This window comes from Alosa sapidissima, chromosome 14 (assembly GCF_018492685.1).
Source record: "Alosa sapidissima isolate fAloSap1 chromosome 14, fAloSap1.pri, whole genome shotgun sequence".
Taxonomy (NCBI): Eukaryota; Metazoa; Chordata; class Actinopteri; order Clupeiformes; family Clupeidae; genus Alosa; species Alosa sapidissima.
Window position 1 is genome coordinate 10,967,792 of NC_055970.1, and position 21,290 is coordinate 10,989,081.

General features: G+C 40.8%; 2 protein-coding genes across 3 annotated transcripts in view; both read right to left on the reverse strand.

The window, feature by feature from the left end:
* Nucleotides 1-8,276, reverse strand: part of prmt3 (protein arginine methyltransferase 3) — a 49,578-nt gene extending 41,302 nt beyond the window's left edge. Inside the window, exons 1-9 of the mRNA XM_042060826.1 lie at nucleotides 8,158-8,276; nucleotides 7,743-7,860; nucleotides 7,547-7,629; nucleotides 7,413-7,462; nucleotides 7,197-7,305; nucleotides 6,915-7,071; nucleotides 4,697-4,841; nucleotides 2,553-2,618; nucleotides 1,645-1,766 (exon numbers count right to left, since the gene is read on the reverse strand). Coding sequence (XP_041916760.1) covers nucleotides 1,645-1,766; nucleotides 2,553-2,618; nucleotides 4,697-4,841; nucleotides 6,915-7,071; nucleotides 7,197-7,305; nucleotides 7,413-7,462; nucleotides 7,547-7,629; nucleotides 7,743-7,860; nucleotides 8,158-8,188 — 881 coding nt within the window. The 5' untranslated portion in view covers nucleotides 8,189-8,276. The remainder of the gene's footprint in view (nucleotides 1-1,644; nucleotides 1,767-2,552; nucleotides 2,619-4,696; nucleotides 4,842-6,914; nucleotides 7,072-7,196; nucleotides 7,306-7,412; nucleotides 7,463-7,546; nucleotides 7,630-7,742; nucleotides 7,861-8,157) is intronic.
* Nucleotides 8,277-10,473: 2,197 nt separating this feature from the next.
* On the reverse strand, nucleotides 10,474-21,252 carry htatip2 (HIV-1 Tat interactive protein 2). Of its 2 annotated transcripts, none has more exons than XM_042060829.1 (6): nucleotides 21,034-21,252; nucleotides 13,959-14,142; nucleotides 13,764-13,871; nucleotides 12,953-13,090; nucleotides 11,240-11,301; nucleotides 10,474-11,038 (listed from the first exon to the last, which is right to left on the reverse strand). In XM_042060829.1, exons 1-6 carry the CDS (start codon nucleotides 21,147-21,149, stop codon nucleotides 10,822-10,824), a joined length of 825 nt encoding a protein of 274 aa, XP_041916763.1. In that variant the 5' UTR covers nucleotides 21,150-21,252; the 3' UTR covers nucleotides 10,474-10,821. The 2 variants fall into 2 exon arrangements, with proteins under 2 accessions (XP_041916763.1, XP_041916764.1); XM_042060830.1 differs by having other exon boundaries at nucleotides 21,153-21,239.
* Nucleotides 21,253-21,290: the final 38 nt, after the last annotated feature.

Here is a 21,290-nt window from a genome sequence, read left to right on the forward strand (position 1 = left end):
TTAGCCATTCACACGAACCTCTTCCTATAGTTTTTATTTAACAAGCTTCCAACCTCAGGAAAATGGACTCGCCAGCCAGCTCTAAGATTAGCCTTAAATCTGCATGCTCTTGAGGTAAACAATTAATCACAGAAGAAGCGACAGAGTTCAAATTAACTCAGTCAATAAAATCAGAGGACACACACTAACTCACTGTGAAACGCAAATGAACTGCTCTCAGCTCCCGGAGAGAACAATGCAGAGGGCTAAACACACACACACACACACACACACACACACACACACACACACACACACACACACACACACACACACGTTTGGCTGGAGACACACATACACACAGCGGGGAGGTGTTCATGCTGGCTGGTCGTCAGTCAGCGACGCCTCAAACAACAAGCTCTATTGTAATGATGAGTGTACTCAATGCACATCATCTTTTACTGCTGACACCGAGTTCCAGAGGGCATGTAGGGGGAGAGAGAGAGAGGGAGAGAGAGAGAGAGAGAGCGAGAGAGAGAGAGAGAGAGAGCGAGAGAGAGAGCGAGAGAGCGAGAGAGAGAGAGAGAGCAAAGATAGTGAGAGAGAGAGAGAGAGAGAGAGAGCAGGGGAGAGAGAAAAAAGAGAGAGAGAAAAAAGGGGACGCGGCGATGAACGCTGCATACCTAAACCAGAGGCGAGCCACACGAACCGCGGGCCGAGCGACTCCCATGGCGAGCCGCTGGACTGTAAAATTAAACCTGCTTCCCCGCGCGCGGCCTGGCCCAGTGCGCTCCTCCACCGGGGACACCTTACCCAATCATAACCACCGCTACCAGAAACGTGCCGCCGAAGCAGCAGCGCAAGCTGAGAAAGGTGGGGGGATGAGGTGAATACCACCCAAAGTAAATGACTCCCATTCCGCTCTTATGGCAAATGAGATGAGCCATAATGACTCTGAGGTTGGGATGGAGGTGGCGCGAATGACACCGTAAAACCCGCAAAGCGCGAGATAGGTGGAGAGCTTCTACTGTGTGGACGGCGCGAGGCGACTGTCTGTCCGCAGTGGCGGGCTTCGATTTACGAGCGTCACGCGCGTCGAGCTCACAACAATTGGATTTACTGGAGTCGTGCTCCAGGAACAAATAACAAGAACACTGGAGGTCAGGCAGTCCTCTGTGGGGGCTTTGCTGAAACACCAAACCCACCACCTCAGGAACTTGACCCTGGAGCACCCGCACCAACCCAGAGCTGGAAGTCAGCGTCTGCAGCCCAGAGAGATGAGTCTGGTCAAGGGCAGCAAGGTCTAAGGGGACATTACTGACGAGCACTCAGAGAGATAACACGCCTCCAGCGAGACATGGTTATGGGTGCTAGAGACAAGGGAATGACTAATTGTGAATTTAATGCAATCCAATACATAGCCAACTGAGTAACCAACTCAGATATCAGACAAATAGACATGATGGAATCTAATGAACATATCCACAATTACAAATGTTGACCCTTCATCTTTTAGCTTCAATAGGAAGAAGCTTCATAGATATGTTTGACATGGTTTTCCAAATATGTCTGATGAGTTTTTGAGATTTGTGTGGGAAAAACCATTCTGCTTGGCTACTTTTATTAAGTTTAGATTCCTTGCTTATTTCTGAACACCACACTAACCTTACGATGTCCATAGCTTGGTAGATGATCTCGGACTGGTCAACCCCAATGACCTTCTTGGCACCCGCCCTTGCCGCGAACATGGAGAGGATTCCGGTGCCACAGCCAACGTCCAGCACCACCTGAAGGCCAGAAGGATGGAGGAGGCGGAGAAGAGAAGGCGTGAGTGAGAGAGTGAAAGAGGGACCGAGGGAGGGAGCACGCTGCCAAAGCAAGGAGTGAACGCACTCCTGATCTGCCAGCATGTCCTTGCCATCCCCCCGCTGCCGAGCCAAGCTAGAAGAGAGCGGGGCGCGTTTATCATGCTGACAGGGTCGCATCGGCCCGCCGAGCTCACCCCCATTCGCCAACACCGCTGCCCCGATGGCCAAGATAAGCCCTGGCTCTCGTCGCCCCGGCGCCCAACCCCCACCCACCCCAACCCCACTTCCAAATCATGCCCCCCCGCCATCCCCCGCCATCCCGCAGACACTCATAACAGCCCTGGTGAAGCCGCCATCAGCATATAACAAATGAGGCCTGTATAGGCTGCTATGCGTCAGTGTGTGTGTGTATGTAAGAGTGTTACAGAGGTATGTGTGTGTGTGTGTGTGTGTGTGAGTGGGGGGGGTCTCTCTCCGTGTTATCAGCTCTGTGCAGTCCACTGGTTAGGTGCTGTTGAAAAACGCTTTGGCATGTAATAAAGTCAGAGGGTTTTAAATCAGCGCTGTCATCACATCGTTATCCAGCTTTATCCACCTCTCTCTCTCTCTCCCTTTCTCTCTCTTCCTCTCTCTTTCCAGCAGAAAGCGTGGCCATGCCATCGTACTCCTGCACTCAAGCCCCAATAAAGAGAGAGGATAGCGGGTAATGCACAGGAAGGACCCTGAGGAGGGAAGGGACTGGCCAGGCCCTCTGTGTCCGCTCACCTTGTCCTTGAAGACGTCCTGATTCAGGTGCATGAAGTCCCTGTAGCTCTCCGTACGCACCTTGTCCTGGGTGGGGTGGGACAAAAGCATTGTGCTTGGTTATAAATGATTACACTGTCATAGTTTTTCCATTAAAAAGATGGAGCACGTGTCTCTCCGCAAGAGGGATTGTTACTGAGAGGTCAATGAGTCAGGACAACTAGTTATATCTCAGTCTATGCATATGTACACTTGGCATAAACCACTAGATTGGTTCAATATGGCAGTGTTTCCCAAACTTTTTTCCTAGGGACCCACTTTTTAAAAATGACAGACCATTTCACTTCAGATCTAACATGCAACCACCAATATTGTTTTAGGCCACAAGTTCTCAATCTTTTCAATGGTATAAGTTAGGCCTATTACACAACATAAATTGTGCTGGCGACCCAAATAAAACCTCCTGCGATCCACCCGTGGGTCGTGACCCAGTCTTTGGGAACCAATGCATTATGGGAGTTATGTCTCAGTCTATGCATATGTACATTAGGCATAAACCACTAGATTGGCTCAATATGGGGAAAGTATTAGGATTACAAAGTTGATATCATATGAAATAACAGTCCAAATCTCACAGATCAAGTTGACAATTTACAAAGAAAATCATGGAGTCTATTAGCTCAGTGGGTCCCAAACGGTGTGCCATGAGGGCTGTGCAGGTGTGCGCCCTTAATAATTGCTAACAATTTAGTCAAAATTGTAGGCTATTGTAATAGCATCTCACACAATTGCCTCTAAATCTAACAACTGTGCAAATGTTTTGAAAGGATGCCTGACCATAAACCCGACCCACCCCCTTTTGAACAGAAAAAAAAGACAATTAAAGCAGGGTGACAGATTATATCCCATTATTCAAAATACTGGAGGTTTTCCAGGTAAATCCAATTCAATTGGATTTATGTCTGGACCCATAGAAGGCCACTTCATTGCTGGGTGCATTTAGCTGTATGTTTTGGGTCATTATCCTGTAGGATAATGTGAACTGAGGTCAATTTTCTCTTGCAGCCACATCCAGTGAGATTCTGATAGTCAAGCATGTTAAAGGTAAATACTATAATTTTCTGTCTGATCCCTTCAGGTACTCACACTTTTGGTTTCTCTGGCCCATGTTCATTTAGGTGCACATAATGAAACCGAACAGCAGAGTGACTATTTGGTCTTGGTGTAAACAGGCTGAATGATTGAATACAAGATCAAATACAAATCTGTTCAAGCAATTTTAGGATAGTAAAATGAACAAATAATCTATTTTCAAAGGCATGCAGCTGTAAATTATACATTTGCTTTAACTCTTATCACATTTAATTTCCATAATCTGTAAGGGTACAAACACTCAGCCAGGACTTTATATGGCGAATATTCTCAATTGAACAAACTCCATTGAATATTCTTATTTAACTCCTAGATATGACACGAAAATTAGGGCTAATTTTGGAGACATTGTGATTCTACATTTTGTAATTTCTGGGCTTTACAAAAATATTGCTTTTAACAATTAATTAACAATTATGTAATTTACATGGTGGTGAATACAGTCTGTTACTGTAGAATATGACAGACAAACTGCACTTGGACAGTGAGGGACAGCAGAGGGGTCAGGAGGTGAGGAACGGGTTAAGAAAAGTATGACGCCTGCATTTTCTATACATTGGTAGACGTAAATGTCGACGTATAGAGTTGAGTATTTTATGGGCCCCGTTAAATGTTCGTCAGCAGCTTCCTGCGCCAACAGCTCACATCTCCTTTGGGGTGTGATGAGAGTTTGAGGTCTGACGTAAACAGAGTATTAACGCACACAGTGCACTGAGCTCCAATCACAATCACAGCCCGCTACATACACTGCAGTGAAAGAGGTGTGTACGCATGTGTGTTGGGAGGTGGTGTGTGTGTGTGTGTGTGTGTGTGTGTGTGTGTGTGTGTGTGGGAGGGGGGGGGGGGGGGGGTTAAGGCTTTGATCACAATGCAAATGCTTATGCTGCTTTTTCCTATGCAGACCCTCTCATAAAACTGGTTATTACTACTTGCATTTACTAACTTCAGAGGCACTGAACTTCAGATCATGCCCAGGTGCCGTGAGGTGGTGGCGAGGTGGTACGCAGACGTACCTTGAGCATCTCTTCATGGATGCTGTAGTGGCCGTAGGAGCTGAAGTAGGCTTCGTCCTCATCCTCCCTCAGCTCGGCGATGGACCCGCCAGCCAAAGAGCTACGGCTAGTGTCCGCGTTCAACACCAAGCCCTGGGCCAGGAGTCTGTGAACGCACGTGCAAACACACCAAACATAACAAAAAAACACACACACACGCGCGCTCACACACACACACACACACACACACACACAAACACACACACGCGCACACAACAGTCACGACACATATAGCCACTCTTCTCTTCTGGACACTCTTCTTTGCAACCCCCCACTCCCACCCCCACCCATTCACTCTCAGTTACTGCAGTGGAATTTTACCCCTGGTTCAACTTTTCCACTCTCCTCGCCTACTTTCATTGCACCCATCTGTGTTTCAAGTCTCTATGCTACCCTCTGCTGGTAAAGAGGCCAAACAACCTAAGAGGATAAATCTGTAAAGTTGAGCTCTCCTTTGGGAGAGTTAGAATCAATGTGTGCAGAGTGAAGAAAAACTCCTTCCGAGTGACTCTAAAGAAGATATAAAGCATATAGTGGCCACTAGACTAACAGGGTTTATTGGGTAGATCTGTCCCAGATAACTATTTTTGCTGGACAATACATTGTCTAGAAAATATTGTGATAAACAATATTATTGTCATTTTAGACTATTTTATGCTATCCACCCTATAATGTTGATAATCTTGAATTTCCCCTTGGGGATCAATAAGGTATCTATCTATCTAAGGTCATTACAAGGCCTCCCTCCACCTGCAACTGCACATTTTTGTTCCCAGCTCATGAAACTGGATGTAATGGTGATGTTTAAGATTAAGCTATTTCATTTAAGATGGATGCTTATATTGCCATGTTTCCTTGCTCCAGTCAGAGGCTGAAAACGCACAGGCTATTTATGAAAACTAGGGCTGTCAGCATTAACGCATTAATCGTGGTGAGATTAAGGACAAGCATTTTTTTCAACGCTTTTTGTTTTTTTTAAATCGCATGCCGCTAAATGTTTTTCTGTCTGATCCCTTCAGGTACTCATACTACATGCAGACTTTCTTGTCATCAAGCTGACACAGACACTAGTTCCTAGTAGGCTACTACCTCCTTCTCAAGCTGCTGCAGTCATGGAGAGGATAAACAGCAACACAGTTCAAAGTTCTTTATTTGTATTTTTTTTAACTCCTGGTCTGCTCAGTCGACGTGGAATTAAAATATCACCGAAGCACTTCAAATTTAAGCTACCATCTACGAGGTAAACATTGTTTACACTTCTATACTGCTGCCTGAACTGAACATAGTTAATGGAGATATGGATTATTTCTGTTTGTTATGCACTTTATTGTACATTTTTTTCAATAGTGCAAGTTCCTTTATTTTCAACTGAACTCACATAATGATTTGTTTGTTATGCACTTATAATGTGTCTACATTTTGTGCTTGCACTTCTGCTGTAGCCTTTATTTCAGTTTAAAGCAATATATATTAAGCTACAGTATATTTCTAAAGAAGACATTGCGTTGCCACAGACTAACTGCATTTCTTTTGAAATTCTTAAAATTCATAAAGTAACTGTCACTGCATTCATGACATCCAATCAAGATACACTGATAAGAATTGCTTTACATTGTTAATATGGACTTTAAAACAGTTCTGAGATGCAAAACAATAGAATTTTAATCATGTGATAAAATGTGCAATTAATCGCGAATACAGGTAACTATTGAAATTCAGCAGTTAGTCACAGTTTTTAAAAAATGAATCGTTTGACAGTCCTAATGAAAAAAACATGACTACATATAACACGACAGGCCTAGCATTTGGTTCAAAAATTATGCCCAAATAGCAAAAGTGTTAAAGCTGCAGTGTTATAAATTTTACCTAATAGAGTTAGTTACTCTTAGCTTGATCATATCTAAAGTCAGCTTCTAGAATATTGCACGAGACAGATATATTGTCATAAATCTACCAAGGTTTCCATTAATGCCTGAGATAGAAATTCATATGACTCTGATTAATGTGTAACCACTGCTGTATTTAAGAACCACCATGTAATCATAATATTTTGCTAATGTGCCATGTTGTTTCTCTTTCTGATAATATGATACTTTTCAATCAAATATTTAGTGTTCTGGTGGAATATGTGAGCAGTGCTCCAGAACAGGCATTAGGTCTCGACTCTCGAAGAGCTTACTTGAGCTTGTGCAGGTCCTCCATGGCTCTGGACAGCGCTTCCTCCGAGCGCACAGCTCTCTCCTCCGCCTGCTGGGCTCTCCGCAACAGGTCTGCTGCAGGGCCACCACAAGACTGGCCCACCACCATCGCTTCTACGCCACACAGCTCCTCCAGGTCTGAGACAGATGGAGGCACACAGACATATGATGGAGAGATTCACTTATGGGAGGGCTGCACAACAGGAATGTCGGAGTTGTGTATATGTGGTGCATAATCGACCAGCTAAAGTGTCTGTACATACCAATCTGGAGTAATGGATCGTCTGGGAGAGCAGGTCGCATGTAATCGTCGCTGTCCCAAGGAAGGACTCCATTATCTGAACTCTGCAATAACTTTTCTGCAGTACACTTCTGCAGTGAGACAGTATTGCATAGTTTTAAACCATCCAAGTAAAAGGAAGTAGGCCTACTGTAATTAACCCTAACCATCACAATGTCATCATGAGCGATCACCTTACCTCTGATCTTATGTAATTTATCATCTTTATGTAGCCATAATCATCCAGCCCTGTCAAAAGATGTTTATGAAATGATGATATGGTAAAAGTCACTTTCAAAGAGTCCAAAATATCCAACAGAAATGCTTACTTACTAAATTTCTTCACCAATTCTGGAATGTTTACACAGTGTTCAGACAAACAATGTTGCAGTGTGGCTGCCATGGAATTCAGTGATCTAAAGAAGAAACGTGAAACATTTGGTTTTCAGTTTCAGCTACTTCCACTTCTGTTTCAAATTTCAAAAGTGCACAAACTCAGCAATCGTTAGTAGGCCTTAGCATAACCCACCTGTCACAAAACAAGCAAACAATTGAAGTATCAGAGTTCTCCGTCATCCATTCCCACTGCTCATCATCTTCACTGTCTGACAGATCAGGCACCTCTTCTCCGGCACCTCCTTCGTGGTCTGCGACAAAAAAGCAAAGCTAAATGCATCTTACAGCAAACACATACCGAGATGTTATAAACTTTAGCATCAAGTAAAGTTAACCACTGTGATTTCAATAATTCAGCGTTTAGGCTACTTATAGCGACTGAATGATGGCTAACTGAGCCTCACGCGAGCATCACCACCACAGTAAAACATTAAAGTAGCCTATCGTTAAGAAATCCTGAATGACAATAGCTTCAGTTTATCAGTCACATCTGAAATATCTTGCTGTTGAAGACAAACTCATTAATAGGTGATATACCATAAACTTACTTATTTCACGTGTATCTGTGTATTCCGCCATGCTGTCGGCTTAGGTTCGCCTGTGAAGTTGTTGCTTCCGGGTCATGGAGGTTCGCATCAGCAGTTCAATCTGTAGCCGTAGGAGGTCGCTGCGTAACCACAGAATGTCCATTGTCTATCAAAATAATAATAATAATAATAATAATAGCTTTTCTTTTCAGTTTTTAATTGATAGCTGCCCGCTTGACCCCCCCCACCCAACCAAGTTTTTGTAACCAAAACTCAAGAACAAAACATAAGGTTTGGTTGTTTATTGTAAATGTTGTTTTTAATATTCAAATATTTGTAGTGACAACATTGTTTTTGAAAGTATTTGTGACAAGACAATTTGACATTTGTATGCTTTTTTTGACTTGGCCAAAAAAATAGACTTCTATTATCCTCTGGTAATAGTATTTATTGTAGAAGTAGGCTATGTATTGTTAAGATCTCCTTTACAAAGCTTGAATATTATTCTCATTATGTAAGTCGCTTACACTCTACTATGTCCAAAATCTGTGCAATATATGAAAAGCATAATTAAAGGACATTTTCCTACATTCTGAACAGGTATAATACCTATGGTCTGACAGTTACCTTTAGAGCAGCACCACTGAAAGCCACTAAAACCTGAATGACAGGATCTCATACATTTATTTTAGAGATCAATCATTGAACTACAGTAAAGTCCAAGCACCACAATGTCACAGCCACACCCACAGTGCAAGACAAACTGACCTTTACACACACTCATGGGACAAATGCAAGCTACTGTAGAGTGCACCAGCAGTCACCTGAGCTGACTTTTGTTTCTCACCTTTGAACACCCAACATTCACAGTATGATCTGATATGGGAGATGCTTCTGATATCTGAGGTCACATTTTAATGGCAGACGTGTACATGTGAAATGGTCAAGATTGGATCCTGCAGGAGTGAATGAGGTCTATGGGCCACAGGCTTAACTGGTTCGTAACCCCAGTCAACTGTGAACAGTAATTATTAAAGAGGAATCTCCGTGTGAGCTGTCTCTATGGCCCCCTTCTGGGACAGTGGGAAGTGAATCAGGTGACACAATGTAACGGTCTGCTCTGTGTTGTGTTTATGATCGTTAATTGAATGCCTGAGTCTCAAAGTAGTTTTGCCGCAACTGTTTATTTGTTGTCTTGATAACAACAAGGAGTTATTCAGGACCTTCACAGGCTTGTCTGCATTCCAATTTAAGATCTTTGGTTATAATGTACCAGACACCTAAAGATAAAGATAACAGACACTCCTTGAGTATGTAGGGTAGCCCTTACAAAAAACTACAGTTCTTTATAAAACGGCAGTTTGAGGAATTCCTTGCAGTTCATTTGCAGGAATGCAATATTTTGATGTAAAATTGCATTGCACTTGAAACTGTGATGTTCTTTGGAAAGACTGTAGCATAACTGCAGTTTTGTGTCACATAACTGCAGTTATTTTTTGCAAGGGAAGGTCCTCGTCTTCACAAAAGAGAAACAATTCATGACAAGTGAATTCACACACAGGATCAGTGCTTTCATCAGATTTCACACATTGCAACAGTTCAATTAGGCTACTCTGGAAAATAGATAGATAGATAGATACTTTATTGATCCTCAAGGAGAAATTCAAGTAGAAATTCAAAGAAATTCAAGGGGAAATTCAAATAGAATAGAATGTTATGATACATTTGGTCAATGTCTAATTCTGTCTTTGGCATAGGCCTACAAACACTTTATCTTGTATATCAAATGTCAAATAAACATTTACTCACACATGACTATTCACAAATGCCAGGTGTAACATGTCAATCTGCAAGATAATTCATTAACCAATGCTAAATAATTGTCATGAGCATGGTCTATGCACTTAACTTTCTCTCACTTAACTCTCTCTCTCTCTCTCATACACACACACACACACACACACACACACACACACACAATATCAATGCTTGTTACAACATACATTAATCATGCAGCTTAATTGTTGTTCCTCAATTGTAAGACATCAATGTAAATGATAGAGCGGATAGTCATTCAAAACCCAATGTAGCGTTATCTTTAGTCAGGGGGAGATGGTTCATGTACCTGCTGGGCACTGCTGTGCTGATCATCACCCCTTTGCTGCAACCTTCAGGACAGTTGCCGTTTTGAGTCACATCTCAATCATCTCTGTAATATGATGATATATTTATGATTGCATCTCTAAGAGAGTAGCAATAGTAGCACGAGATGCCTTGCAGTAAAGCAAAAATGAATACTGAATGCATGAACTCAGAGCAAAAGTTACAGCAGTGGTGTAGTATTACAAAGTCTTTATTAACCAAATGAAAATGCAGGTAACATACCAATGTCTTGCATTATCCAAGGTTTAGCTGCATGTAAGATTAGTGGCAATGTATATTATATATATACATTGCCACTAAAACAGTGGTAGTCCAATTATTAATGACATGGCAATATATTCATCTTTTCCCTTATACTGTAAGAGAAAGCCTTTGAAGTGCGATGGAGTGAAATCATCACATATAAATATATTTATATTCCCTTTCACCAACATAAAAAGTGCATATCAGGCCTTAGGCACAGATGTTATATATTTTTTATTTTTTTTTAAGTTTAACTGTATATAAATACAACAACTTTTTTCATTTCACCCCCAGTTTCCCAAGGTCATACATTGCCTTGTTCTCCAGGATTTCTACTTTCTTCTCTCCCTGGATAACAGTATTGGCCAACATGGCTCTGGCTACGGAAGTGATAGGAATGGACATTGCTGTCGGAAACGCACTAGAGAACGCACCAAGGAACTTCCTTGCCATCCATTCTGCTGCTCTGCTCTCCTGTCTGTCCACCAGGAGAACTCTGTGGAAACATTCAATGTGCAGAAAATTATTCGCTAAGGTGGAATAGAGTATAACCATGAAGGTCAATATTGTCAGGTATGATCAAATGCATAGAATATAATCCTTTATCAAATCAAGTCTATTCACCCAAACACTACTATAGTCCACATAGTTGTATCTCTAAGAAGCTTGATAAATGGGAGTGAGTAAGCTAACTTACGCAGGTCGGTAGATGGAATAGCGCTCAAAGTCCAATTGCTCAATATCAGCCTCTACCTGTCCCTGTTGAAACAAACAAACAACCAAACAAATTTTAATGCCCAGATATAAGAAAATGCATCCACCTTAGCCATTAGGTTCAAAAGTACATTATTTATGCTATTATTTCCAGAACAGTGGTGATAATATCCCTCAGCAACAGACATCAAACACATTCCACCTGTAACAATCATGAAAGGTTAGACACCTGTGCACCTACACATCATAAACAGTAAAATTATCATTCTGGGTAATTTCCCCTCATGTGTCCCATGGTTTGTGACTAAGGCTGTGTCTGAAACGGAAGGCTGCTGCCTGCTGCCTCAATGCCTTCAACTGTCTAACAAGTCACTTGCCATAGCAGGCATCAAGGTGCCAGCTATGAACTTTGTTTCAGACAACCTAGCAAGATAGAACACCGTTGCCAGGTTACCGAATCGACAACTGATTTAATCAGTGGATCAGAGTTGAAGCTGAGAGGTTCTAAAGAATTTTTAGTTGAATACATGTTAGGTGCCTTCGGTACAACAAAGGTATCTTAGAAAGCAGAATTTCATACAAATATTTGATTGAGACACGCCTTAATGCCTTGGTGCCACCGAATGCTACTTTAGAAGCAGAGATGTAAAACTTCAGAAAGTAAAAGTCCTGCCATGTTTTGGTTTTACCTGTGCGCTTAGAACAGGTGATTTCACAAACTAGCTGATTTACCTGGCTTAAGATTTGTGCTAATTACAATCAGCTGATTAAGTGAATGATTGGAACAAAAATGTGGCAGGACTTTTACTTTCTGAAGTCGGACTTTTAAGCATTGCAGAGACCGGCGCCGACATGAGTGCAGCGCACTCCACTTTCGACATTCGATTACTTTGACAACATTATTATCAATACAACCCCGCACACCAGTGCAGGTGGCGGCAGAGTTTGACGCTGGTGTGTGGTGTTGTATTGATAATAATGGGGTCTAAGCAATCAAATGTCGAAAGCGAAGTTCGTCGCACTCATGTCGGTGCTAGTGTCCACAGCGCTTTACACCTCTGCTTAGAACAGTGTTTTTCAACCTTTTTTGTGCCACGGCGCACTTTTGACACTTAAAATGTCCCACGGCACACTAACATCCAGTGTGAAGACAAAATAAACATACCATAGCCTAAAAATTCAAATAATACACAGATATGGCCTTATTATGGCTTCTATGCAAGACCTGCTCAATAAAACAAGCGCCCTCTGTTTCATTTGTTGGTGACTATATCTAATTTAATTGTTGTTATAAACTGGATATGTGATGATTCTGTGAATACTGGATATGGGGCCCCCGTTCTACAATGCCTACATACCACAAATAGTGCAATTATACAATCAATGAGAGCATGTGGTTATAAACTCTTTGATGCAACAGTTGCTTTTCTGGACCAGTGAGTGACATTTGGGTAATTTTCTGTGGCACACCTGATGATCTCTCACGGCACACTAGTGTGCCCCGGCACAGTGGTTGAAAAACACTGGCTTCGAAGGTAGGATTGTTTCCGTTTGGGACACAGCCTTAATGTACAATGGGGAATACTATTTCTAGAAGGTAAAAATCTGTTAAAATACTCAATATTAAAGTAAAAAATAGGAGTAATGTCTATTTTATGATTGAAGTAATTTTGGATGTAAATGGTGAGAAACAGACCTTGACTTTGAGGTATAGGAAGCCACTTGTTTTGTCTGCGCCTTTCGACGACTCAAGATTAAAATGGGAGCAGCCTCCTGCCTTAGCGAGCTCTGCTGATTTGAGAACGTAGTCGTGGTCTACCCGAATGAAACCTTCCTGAAACATTACATAGATTACTTTCACATAGGAGTCATTCTGTGTCAAATCAGACATAATCCAGGAAAATGTTTGCTGCACCATCTCAGATTTTGCTCAAAGTTTGTCTACATAATGTTTAGGCCCCAAAACTAACACTTGTGAAATGTTCTTTGTTCAATTTCAATGTGTTTATATTATTTTCCCTTTGATTTTTACACACTCAAAAATGCCTTCAAAAATGTCTTTGAAGCCACGTTTGGGCATTAATATTTTCAAAGGTAGTATTCCTAGCCTGACCAAACTTTGTAGTAGGGGAGACAAACATGTTCTCAGTCAGTATAACTTGACCAGTAAGCGTTTTTACTGTATCCCCACTGATTTTATAAGGCTCCAGATTCAGAACAAAGTGCAAAAGAGTGCTATTGGGGGTACTACAAAGAGTGCTATTGGGGTCACTACAAAGAGTGCTATTGGGGTACTACAAAGAGTGCTATTGGGGGGTACTACAAAGAGTGCTATTGGGGTACTACAAAGAGTGCTATTGGGGTACTAAAAAGAGTGCTATTGGGGGTACTAAAGTCGGTTTATGTACCCCACATGGCATCAAACTGTATTTTGTCTGCAAATACAATACAAATACATAATTCAAAAACTTTCAAAATCACACATGAAAATGAAATGACAAACTCACTGTTCCAGCTTTAGCTTTGGTTGTTCCCAAGCAACAATATCCCACATCGTGGCCTTGAAATGCTGCAGCATAGTCATCCAACTTCTCAAAGTCAACAACCTCTTGAGCCTGTGCAAGAAGATATGGAGGTCCAATGAAACTACACTCATTTTTTGGAATAATGCATATAATATTATGGATGGGCCTTTACATTACCACATTCTCAAAGGCTTTATCTTCAAATGTGAGCTGTCGTCTACCGATGAGTGTGATTCTGGAGAATAGTTTTCTTTCCACAATTTCTTTGAGCAGCACTTTTCCTGATTCCCCAGAGGCACCAAGAATAAAACAGCTTTTATTTTTCCCCCTGTAGGTTTCATCTAATGTTTTCAGGTCCATGCTGGAAATCAAAACCAAAGTAGTCACAATTAGGTGTCATGCATATTTTAACACTCAGAAACAATTTAACCATGGGAAACAGGAAAAATCAGGGAAAAGGCGCATGGATTCCGATATTTCCAGATCCAGATCATCTTTCTTCTCATCACAACAAGTCTGGGATAATTACAAGTCAGCACACGTCAGAGGCGATATCATCACAATCACCAAAAGTATTAGGCGTGTTCGACTTGAGGCAGATCTGTGCAGATCTGACTTGATGTGATGCATGCTGGGTTGAACACAATGCATACTGGGATGGACGCAATGCTTGCTGGTTAGAAATTCTGTCCGACTTCTGTCAGCCGGGGAGAGAATTACCACCGTGACACCATGTCACATGACCTTAAAATATTGCGGGAGTCTTAGCCTGCAGACAGATCTTGTAGTTGCCTTCCACGAGCTGCACGAGCTAAAACACGCCCTCATGACGTCAGTTCAAAGACGTGATAGGGCCATTTGGGAGGAATGTCCTCATGACGATTTTGACGGGAGTCTCATGCTGCTTCCTTATGTTGGAATATGCGAAAATTAACAGAAATCGAAGGGATACCTTGTATGTGATTTCTGCAACAATGTTAGGCTAGCCTACTGAAAACGTTTGGATATTCTGTTATTTTCTGCTGTTGGCCAAATAGATAGACACACATATAGGGGAAACACTTCATATTGAATGTATGTGCTACAATGCAGGCCTGTTAACTGTATGACAACAGTGGTTTATTTAAACTACATCATAAGAATGTATTTCGTCAGTCATCATGCTCATTTTAATGAGTAAGAATGAAAGTTCTGCTGTATTTATTGCAAACAAAATTCTGCGATATCTCCCGCGAGTCACGTCAGGCAGACTGTAGCCTGTCTGTCCGGGATGAGCTGCCCTCTGTTGTAGCTCCTCCAGGCTAGCCTCTGAAGATCACGTTTACGTAGAAAGCCAGACCAAGTCAGATCTGCCTCAAGTCGAATACGCCTAAAGTAGCCATGGGGGCGGTCCTTGTCATTCCGAAGTGCCCTGAATGCACCCTTAGCCTGCAGACAGATCTTGCAGTTGCCTTCCACGAGCTGCACGAGCTGAAACACACCCTCATGACGTCAGTTCAAAGACGTGATAGGGCCATTTGGGAGGAATGTCCTCATGACGATTTTATCGGGAGTCTCATGCTGCTTCCTTATGTTGGAATATGCGAAAATGAACAGATTTCAAAGGGATACCTTCTTATACGTGATTTCTACAACAATGGTAGGCTAGCCTACTTAAAACGTTTGGATATTCTGTTATTTTCTGCTGTTGGTTAAATAGATAGACACACATATAGGGAAAACACTTGATATTGAATTGATGTGCTACAAAGCAGGCCTGTTAACTGTATGAGTGGTTTATTTAAACTACATCATAAGAATTTATTTCGTCAGTCATCATGCTCATTTTAATGAGTAAGAATGAAAGTTCTGCTGTATTTATTGCAAACAAAATTCCACGATATCTCCCGCGATGTCTCCCACGAGTCACGTCAGGCAGATTGTAGCCTGTCTGTCCGGGATGAGCTGCCCACTGTTGTAGCACCTCCCGGCTAGCCTCTGAATATGGAGCTAAATTTGTCTCAATAATATTTGTATATGCGCAGAGGGGGATCCACAAATATTTCTTGATTTGCATGTGTTTTGATATCTACAAATAAAAAAAAAAAAAATCATATTTCTAACTCGTATATTGATTTTTATAAATATAGATGTGCATTTGTAAATAAAATGCCATTTGTAAAACCGAAAATTTCATTTCTGAAATGTAAATTCTGCATTTGTGGATCACCAGCACACGCATTCTTCGCTTTCCAAAGTTACGGGTATTTGAGACGTTTTTCACATGAAAGTCACACAAATCCACACGTAAATAGGCCTACTTTAATTCACCGGCACACAGAAATCGCAATCCAGGCCATCCTTAAAAATATTTTCGTTTGCCGTAACCCGACCGACCCTGTCAATTTAGAACCGACCCAAATATTTATTTTTTTCCCCTTTTAGTCCGACCGACTTGCCGGTTGTAAACTTGCGTTAATACCGACCGATTGTTGTTTTTTTTACTCTAAACAACCAATACAAATGCAATAAAATAATATTTCTTTTAGTAGGCCCAAGTATTGTGAATATAAATTGCCTACATGCAAACGTGGCTCACTTAAATAAAACCCTGTGGCGTCATCTCTACACCATTGGTTTTACGCATGTCACACTATGGCCTACGCTTTTTCATTCACACAAACTGATAATGCTTTTACTTGGCACGAAGTTCTGGAAGAACTGTGGCCAGATCTTTTCTCATCCCTTCTCCCCCCCTAGTCTAACGGTGACCGTGTCGGAGTATAGAAATTGGTTGGTCTATTTAGCATTTCTCAAAATATGGGTCCGCAACATGGAGACTGCTGGTCCGCGGAGTCGTGGAGTGAAATTTGGCCCGGTGCTTCATTTGATAATTTGCTGCGCAGTTGATCAATAAACCGCGGATCGACGAAAAAATAAAACAAACGTTTCTGCTATCGATGTCATTAAACAAGGAGCCCTACAATTAAGTGGTGGTATGAGCATTCATTCAATGCGCGTCTGCGCGAGAGAAACTGAAACTAATCGATAACGTTGGTATCAAAGCTCCGCTTCAACCTGTTGGAAGGCTATTTATTTATTTAACGAAACTTAATAGAACGACGTTGTTTTTTGGAACTTCCTTAGAAACAGAGCAGAGACTGTATAATACACTGTATAGTATTGAGTATTGTATAGTCAAATTTCAATATAATGTGGCCAAGAGCTATTGTAGCCTTCTTTCTGGGTACATGTAGATGAGCCCTATGACCCCAAAGTCTGCCATGACCGGGCCTCAGGTCAAAGAAGTTTGAGAAAGGCTGGTCTATATAACCTGCATCAGAATGAGGTTTGCAATGGTGCGCCTGAAGGTACGGATTGAAGACCCAGTCAGTTACGTCACGATATGCACATTTGTGTAAATTCATTCCTACGTAATCACCATGACCAAAATTGTACTTTTTTTTTTTACTTTGAATCTTGGAAAAAAAAATATTTACCTACCTACCGACCCATTTTTTAATTTTTTTGGCTGTTACTGCAAACAAAAATATTTTTAAGGATGGCCCCAGTAGATGGCGACATCCACAAATATGTCTTGACTTGCATTCGTGTTTTGACATCCACAAATAAAAAAATCATATTTGTAACTTGTAAATTGGTTTTCACAATTGTAGATGTGTATTTGTAAATGAAATGGCATTTGTAAAACTGAAAATTGCCTTTGTGAAATCTAATTTTGCATTTGTGGATCACCAGCACACACAGTTTTCATTTTCGCATTTGTGGATCAGCATTTGTGGATCACGTATTTTTGAGACAAACTTTGCGCAGAGAAGCCACCCAGATCCACAAGTAGCCTGCTGACACTTTCTAATCCAGTAGATGGCAGTGTTGTTCTATGGGACTCATAACCAAAGATTCTTTGCTCATAACACACAGAGCTAGCGAACCTAGTTCTTAAATCTAACAAGTTATGCCTTTTACAACAAGCTTTTTGATGGAAAAGTGGTGTTTAATTTCCATAATCTTTGTTTAGTAAACGCATAAAACCGTCAGTTTGCAAGCGAAATCAAGAATTATGATCTTTGAGTTTGTTTATAGTTACCTAGCAACCTTTTACACTGTCAGTTCTTGCAGTTCATTACAGAGTAAAAAAAAAAAAAAAAAAAACAGCTGGCAACGTTAAAACAGCTGTTCAGGTGGGCTCATAGAATTGGAACTGTATATGAAATGTTGTGCTGAGCCTGGATTTGAACCAACAATCCTTGGGGTCAGAGCTCACTCCCCTAACCACTGTGCTACCACATTTCTTGTAGGCCTAGCTTCTACATTACAAACTGACGGTTTTATGCGTTTATTTTTACTCGGTAATGAACTGCAAGAACTGACCGTGTGAAAGGCCCAATTGGCTTTTCCCAAGTTTACACTGAATAAGGAGAGGTAAATAGGCCTATTATTTAGACAGAAGTAACTATTGCACTGGTAAATAGATCACATAAATTCCCATTGAGAGACTGTATAGCTAGCTAGCAGGCAAACTAACTTAGCTAACGTTATATTATCACCATTTTTTCTTTTTTCTACCTGTAGGCTATAAGTTAACCCTTTGTTCATGGCCTGCTTAAACACAGCGCATAAGATAGGCCATCAATCACTAATAAGGTCGAGATTTCACTCAAGCGTCTGATGTTCATAACTCTGTTCTAGAATCTTTGGTTTTAACTAGTGCTGCCGCGATTAGTCGACTTAATCGACCATGAAAATTAGTCGACGGCAATTTTTTTAGTCGAAGAGTCGTTTTACTATTGACCACCTATTTATTTTTGATCTCCCGTCTCAAATGGCTCACTGTAATGTTATTAACTCCTGAAAAGGACGACTGTCTTTGGATGTTAAACAGGCTACTTAGACTTTGGCAGTCATGTTTTAAACCCTGCTAAGGTCGCAAGTAGAAACGCATGTAGCAAAGCTGCGTGCCTGCCTGCTTTCAGCGCGATTCATTATTAGGCAGTTAAGCGGGGGAGCTTAAGCTAGTACGCTAGTCCAGACTCTGACTAATATAGTATTGTGGAAATTGCAATAAATTAAGTGAAGAGAGTGGCTCACGTTGACAACGCAACGGCGTGTCATTTATTCATTCATACAAAAAAAAAACGTTAAAATGAATATGCGCTGCCCGTGATCAACAATCAAGGTGCGCGTTATTTCCCATGTTCAATAAGTCACGATGCATAGGCTATTTTTTACCGTTCAAGCCAACAGATAAAGGTATCCTATGTGGTAAGACGCACAAAGTGCCTGTAGCCTACTTGTTTTGTACATGCTGACATTTGCAAAGTCCTCCACTCCTGGCAAAGTCCTCAACTCAAGGCTATTTAATTATGAAACAACATTTAATAGAACAATGTGGATTTATGCAACTTCCATAAAAACAGAGCACAGACTAATACACTATCTAGCATTGTATTGTATAGTCAAATTTGAAAAACATGGCCAAAAGCTATTGTGGCATAATTAAATATCATGTCAATAGTCTTTCCATTTGCCTACCAGTGTATAATGCTTGCATGAGGGAAACATCCCAAAACAATGGCACCCATATAATTGCTGTTGTTTTGAGAAGTATTTATCATGCAACCATGCAAAAGCAATGAAACTATTGTAATTATATTTTACATTGGTGAAGCAGTCCTCTGTTTTCACAAACTTTTTGCACTTTAAACATTGGCTGCTTTGAAGTGCATGTATAACAATATAGCATAAGAATAATAATTGTGATGTGATATAATGATAATTTGATGGGGGGTGGGTTCATGTAGGTGCCATGATCGGCCATCAGGTCAAAGAAGTTTGACAAACATTGAACATTGTCTATGTCCATTGCAACACTGGCATACAAATAAAGTATATCAAAGGTCTGACATTAGATCTGATGGTAGCATTTTAAATGGGTGATTTTTTTTTTTTTTTTTACACATAATGTTTTTGAACAGTTCACTTAATAAGCTTCTAAAAAAAAAAGTAGAGTGATCTATATTTTATGTTTCCCCTTCAGTTGAGTTCAAAATAAAATGGACACAACGAAATAACAAACACAAAAATTAGTCGTTTATATTAGTCGACTAATTGAAAAAATTAGTCGAAAGATTAGTCGTTAGTGGCAGCACTAGTTTTAACACTTAAAGCCTCGGTTGCTAGGTAACCATAAACAAACTCAAAGATCATAATTCTTGATTTCGCTTGCAAACTGACGGTTTTATGCGTTTACTAAACAAAGATTATGGAAATTAAACACCACTTTTCCATCAAAAAGCTTGTTGTAAAAGGCATAACTTGTTAGATTTAAGAACTAGGTTCACTAGCTCTGTGTGTTATGAGCAAAGAATCTTTGGTTATGAGTCCCATAGAACAACACTGCCATCTACTGGATTAGAAAGTGTCAGCAGGCTACTTGTGGATCTGGGTGGCTTGCTGATCCACAAATGCGAAAACGAAAACTGTGTGCGCTGGTGATCCACAAATGCAAAATTAGATTTCACAAAGGCAATTTTCAGTTTTACAAATGCCATTTAATTTACAAATACACATCTACTTATTGTGAAAACCAATTTACAAGTTACAAATATGATTTTTTTTATTTGTGGATGTCAAAACACCAATGCAAGTCAAGAAATATTTGTGGATGTCGCCATCTACTGGATTGCGATTTCTGTGTGCCGGTGAATTAAAGTAGGCCTATTTACGTGTGGATTTGTGTGACTTTCATGTGAAGAACATCTCAAAAACACGTAACTTTGGAAAGCGAAGAATGCGTGTGCTGGTGATCCACAAATGCAGAATCACATTTCACAAATGAAATTTTCGGTTTTACAAATGGCATTTTATTTACAAATGCACATCTATATTTGTAAAAATCAACATACGAGTTACAAATATGATTTTTTTTATTTGTAGATATCAAAACACACATGCATATACAAATATTATTGAGACAAATTTAGCTCCATATCTGAAGATAACGTTTACGTAGAAAGCCAGACCCAGTCAGATATGCCTCAAGTCGAACACGCCTAATGAGGCTGACCGACCGGGAAAGAATCTTTGACAAAAATTGAACACGGATACATTTATTAGGTTATTTTTCAGCGGTTAGATTGTAGCAAACGTTGGTAAAAGACAAACTAGTGATTAATCTCTAGTCCCATGTCTCTCCACCAGATGCTAAACTCAAAGATGGTAGCTGCTGTGTTGTTAGCGTCGGTAAGCTTACCTTGAAACGTCAATGGATTCAGAATTTTCTAAAATCTGTAAAGCGGCGGCGATTAAAACCACTAAAAGGGCTAAAAAACAAGAAACTCTACCACAAATGCTCTCAAACAGGATCATCACCTCCAATCAAACACGGCAGTCAAACATGAGATACTCCCATTCGTCCCATTCCCATGAGAAACCAACTTCCTGGTTAGTGAGCCTCAGTATTTGGGCATGCGCACAACGCTTGCGTGCAGTTTCTCGAGAGGGAGGCGT

Excerpts from the sequence above, each read along its gene's own strand:
- htatip2 (XM_042060829.1), bottom strand. The coding sequence starts at position 21,149 with ATGATCCTGTTTGAGAGCATTTGTGGTAGAGTTTCTTGTTTTTTAGCC. Across the intron at positions 14,143-21,033 it reads GAATCCATTGACGTTTCAAG|CATGGACCTGAAAACATTAG; the intron begins GTAAGCTTACCG and ends TTTGATTTCCAG. Across the intron at positions 11,039-11,239 it reads TATTCCATCTACCGACCTGC|AGTTCTCCTGGTGGACAGAC; the intron begins GTAAGTTAGCTT and ends ATGTTTCCACAG.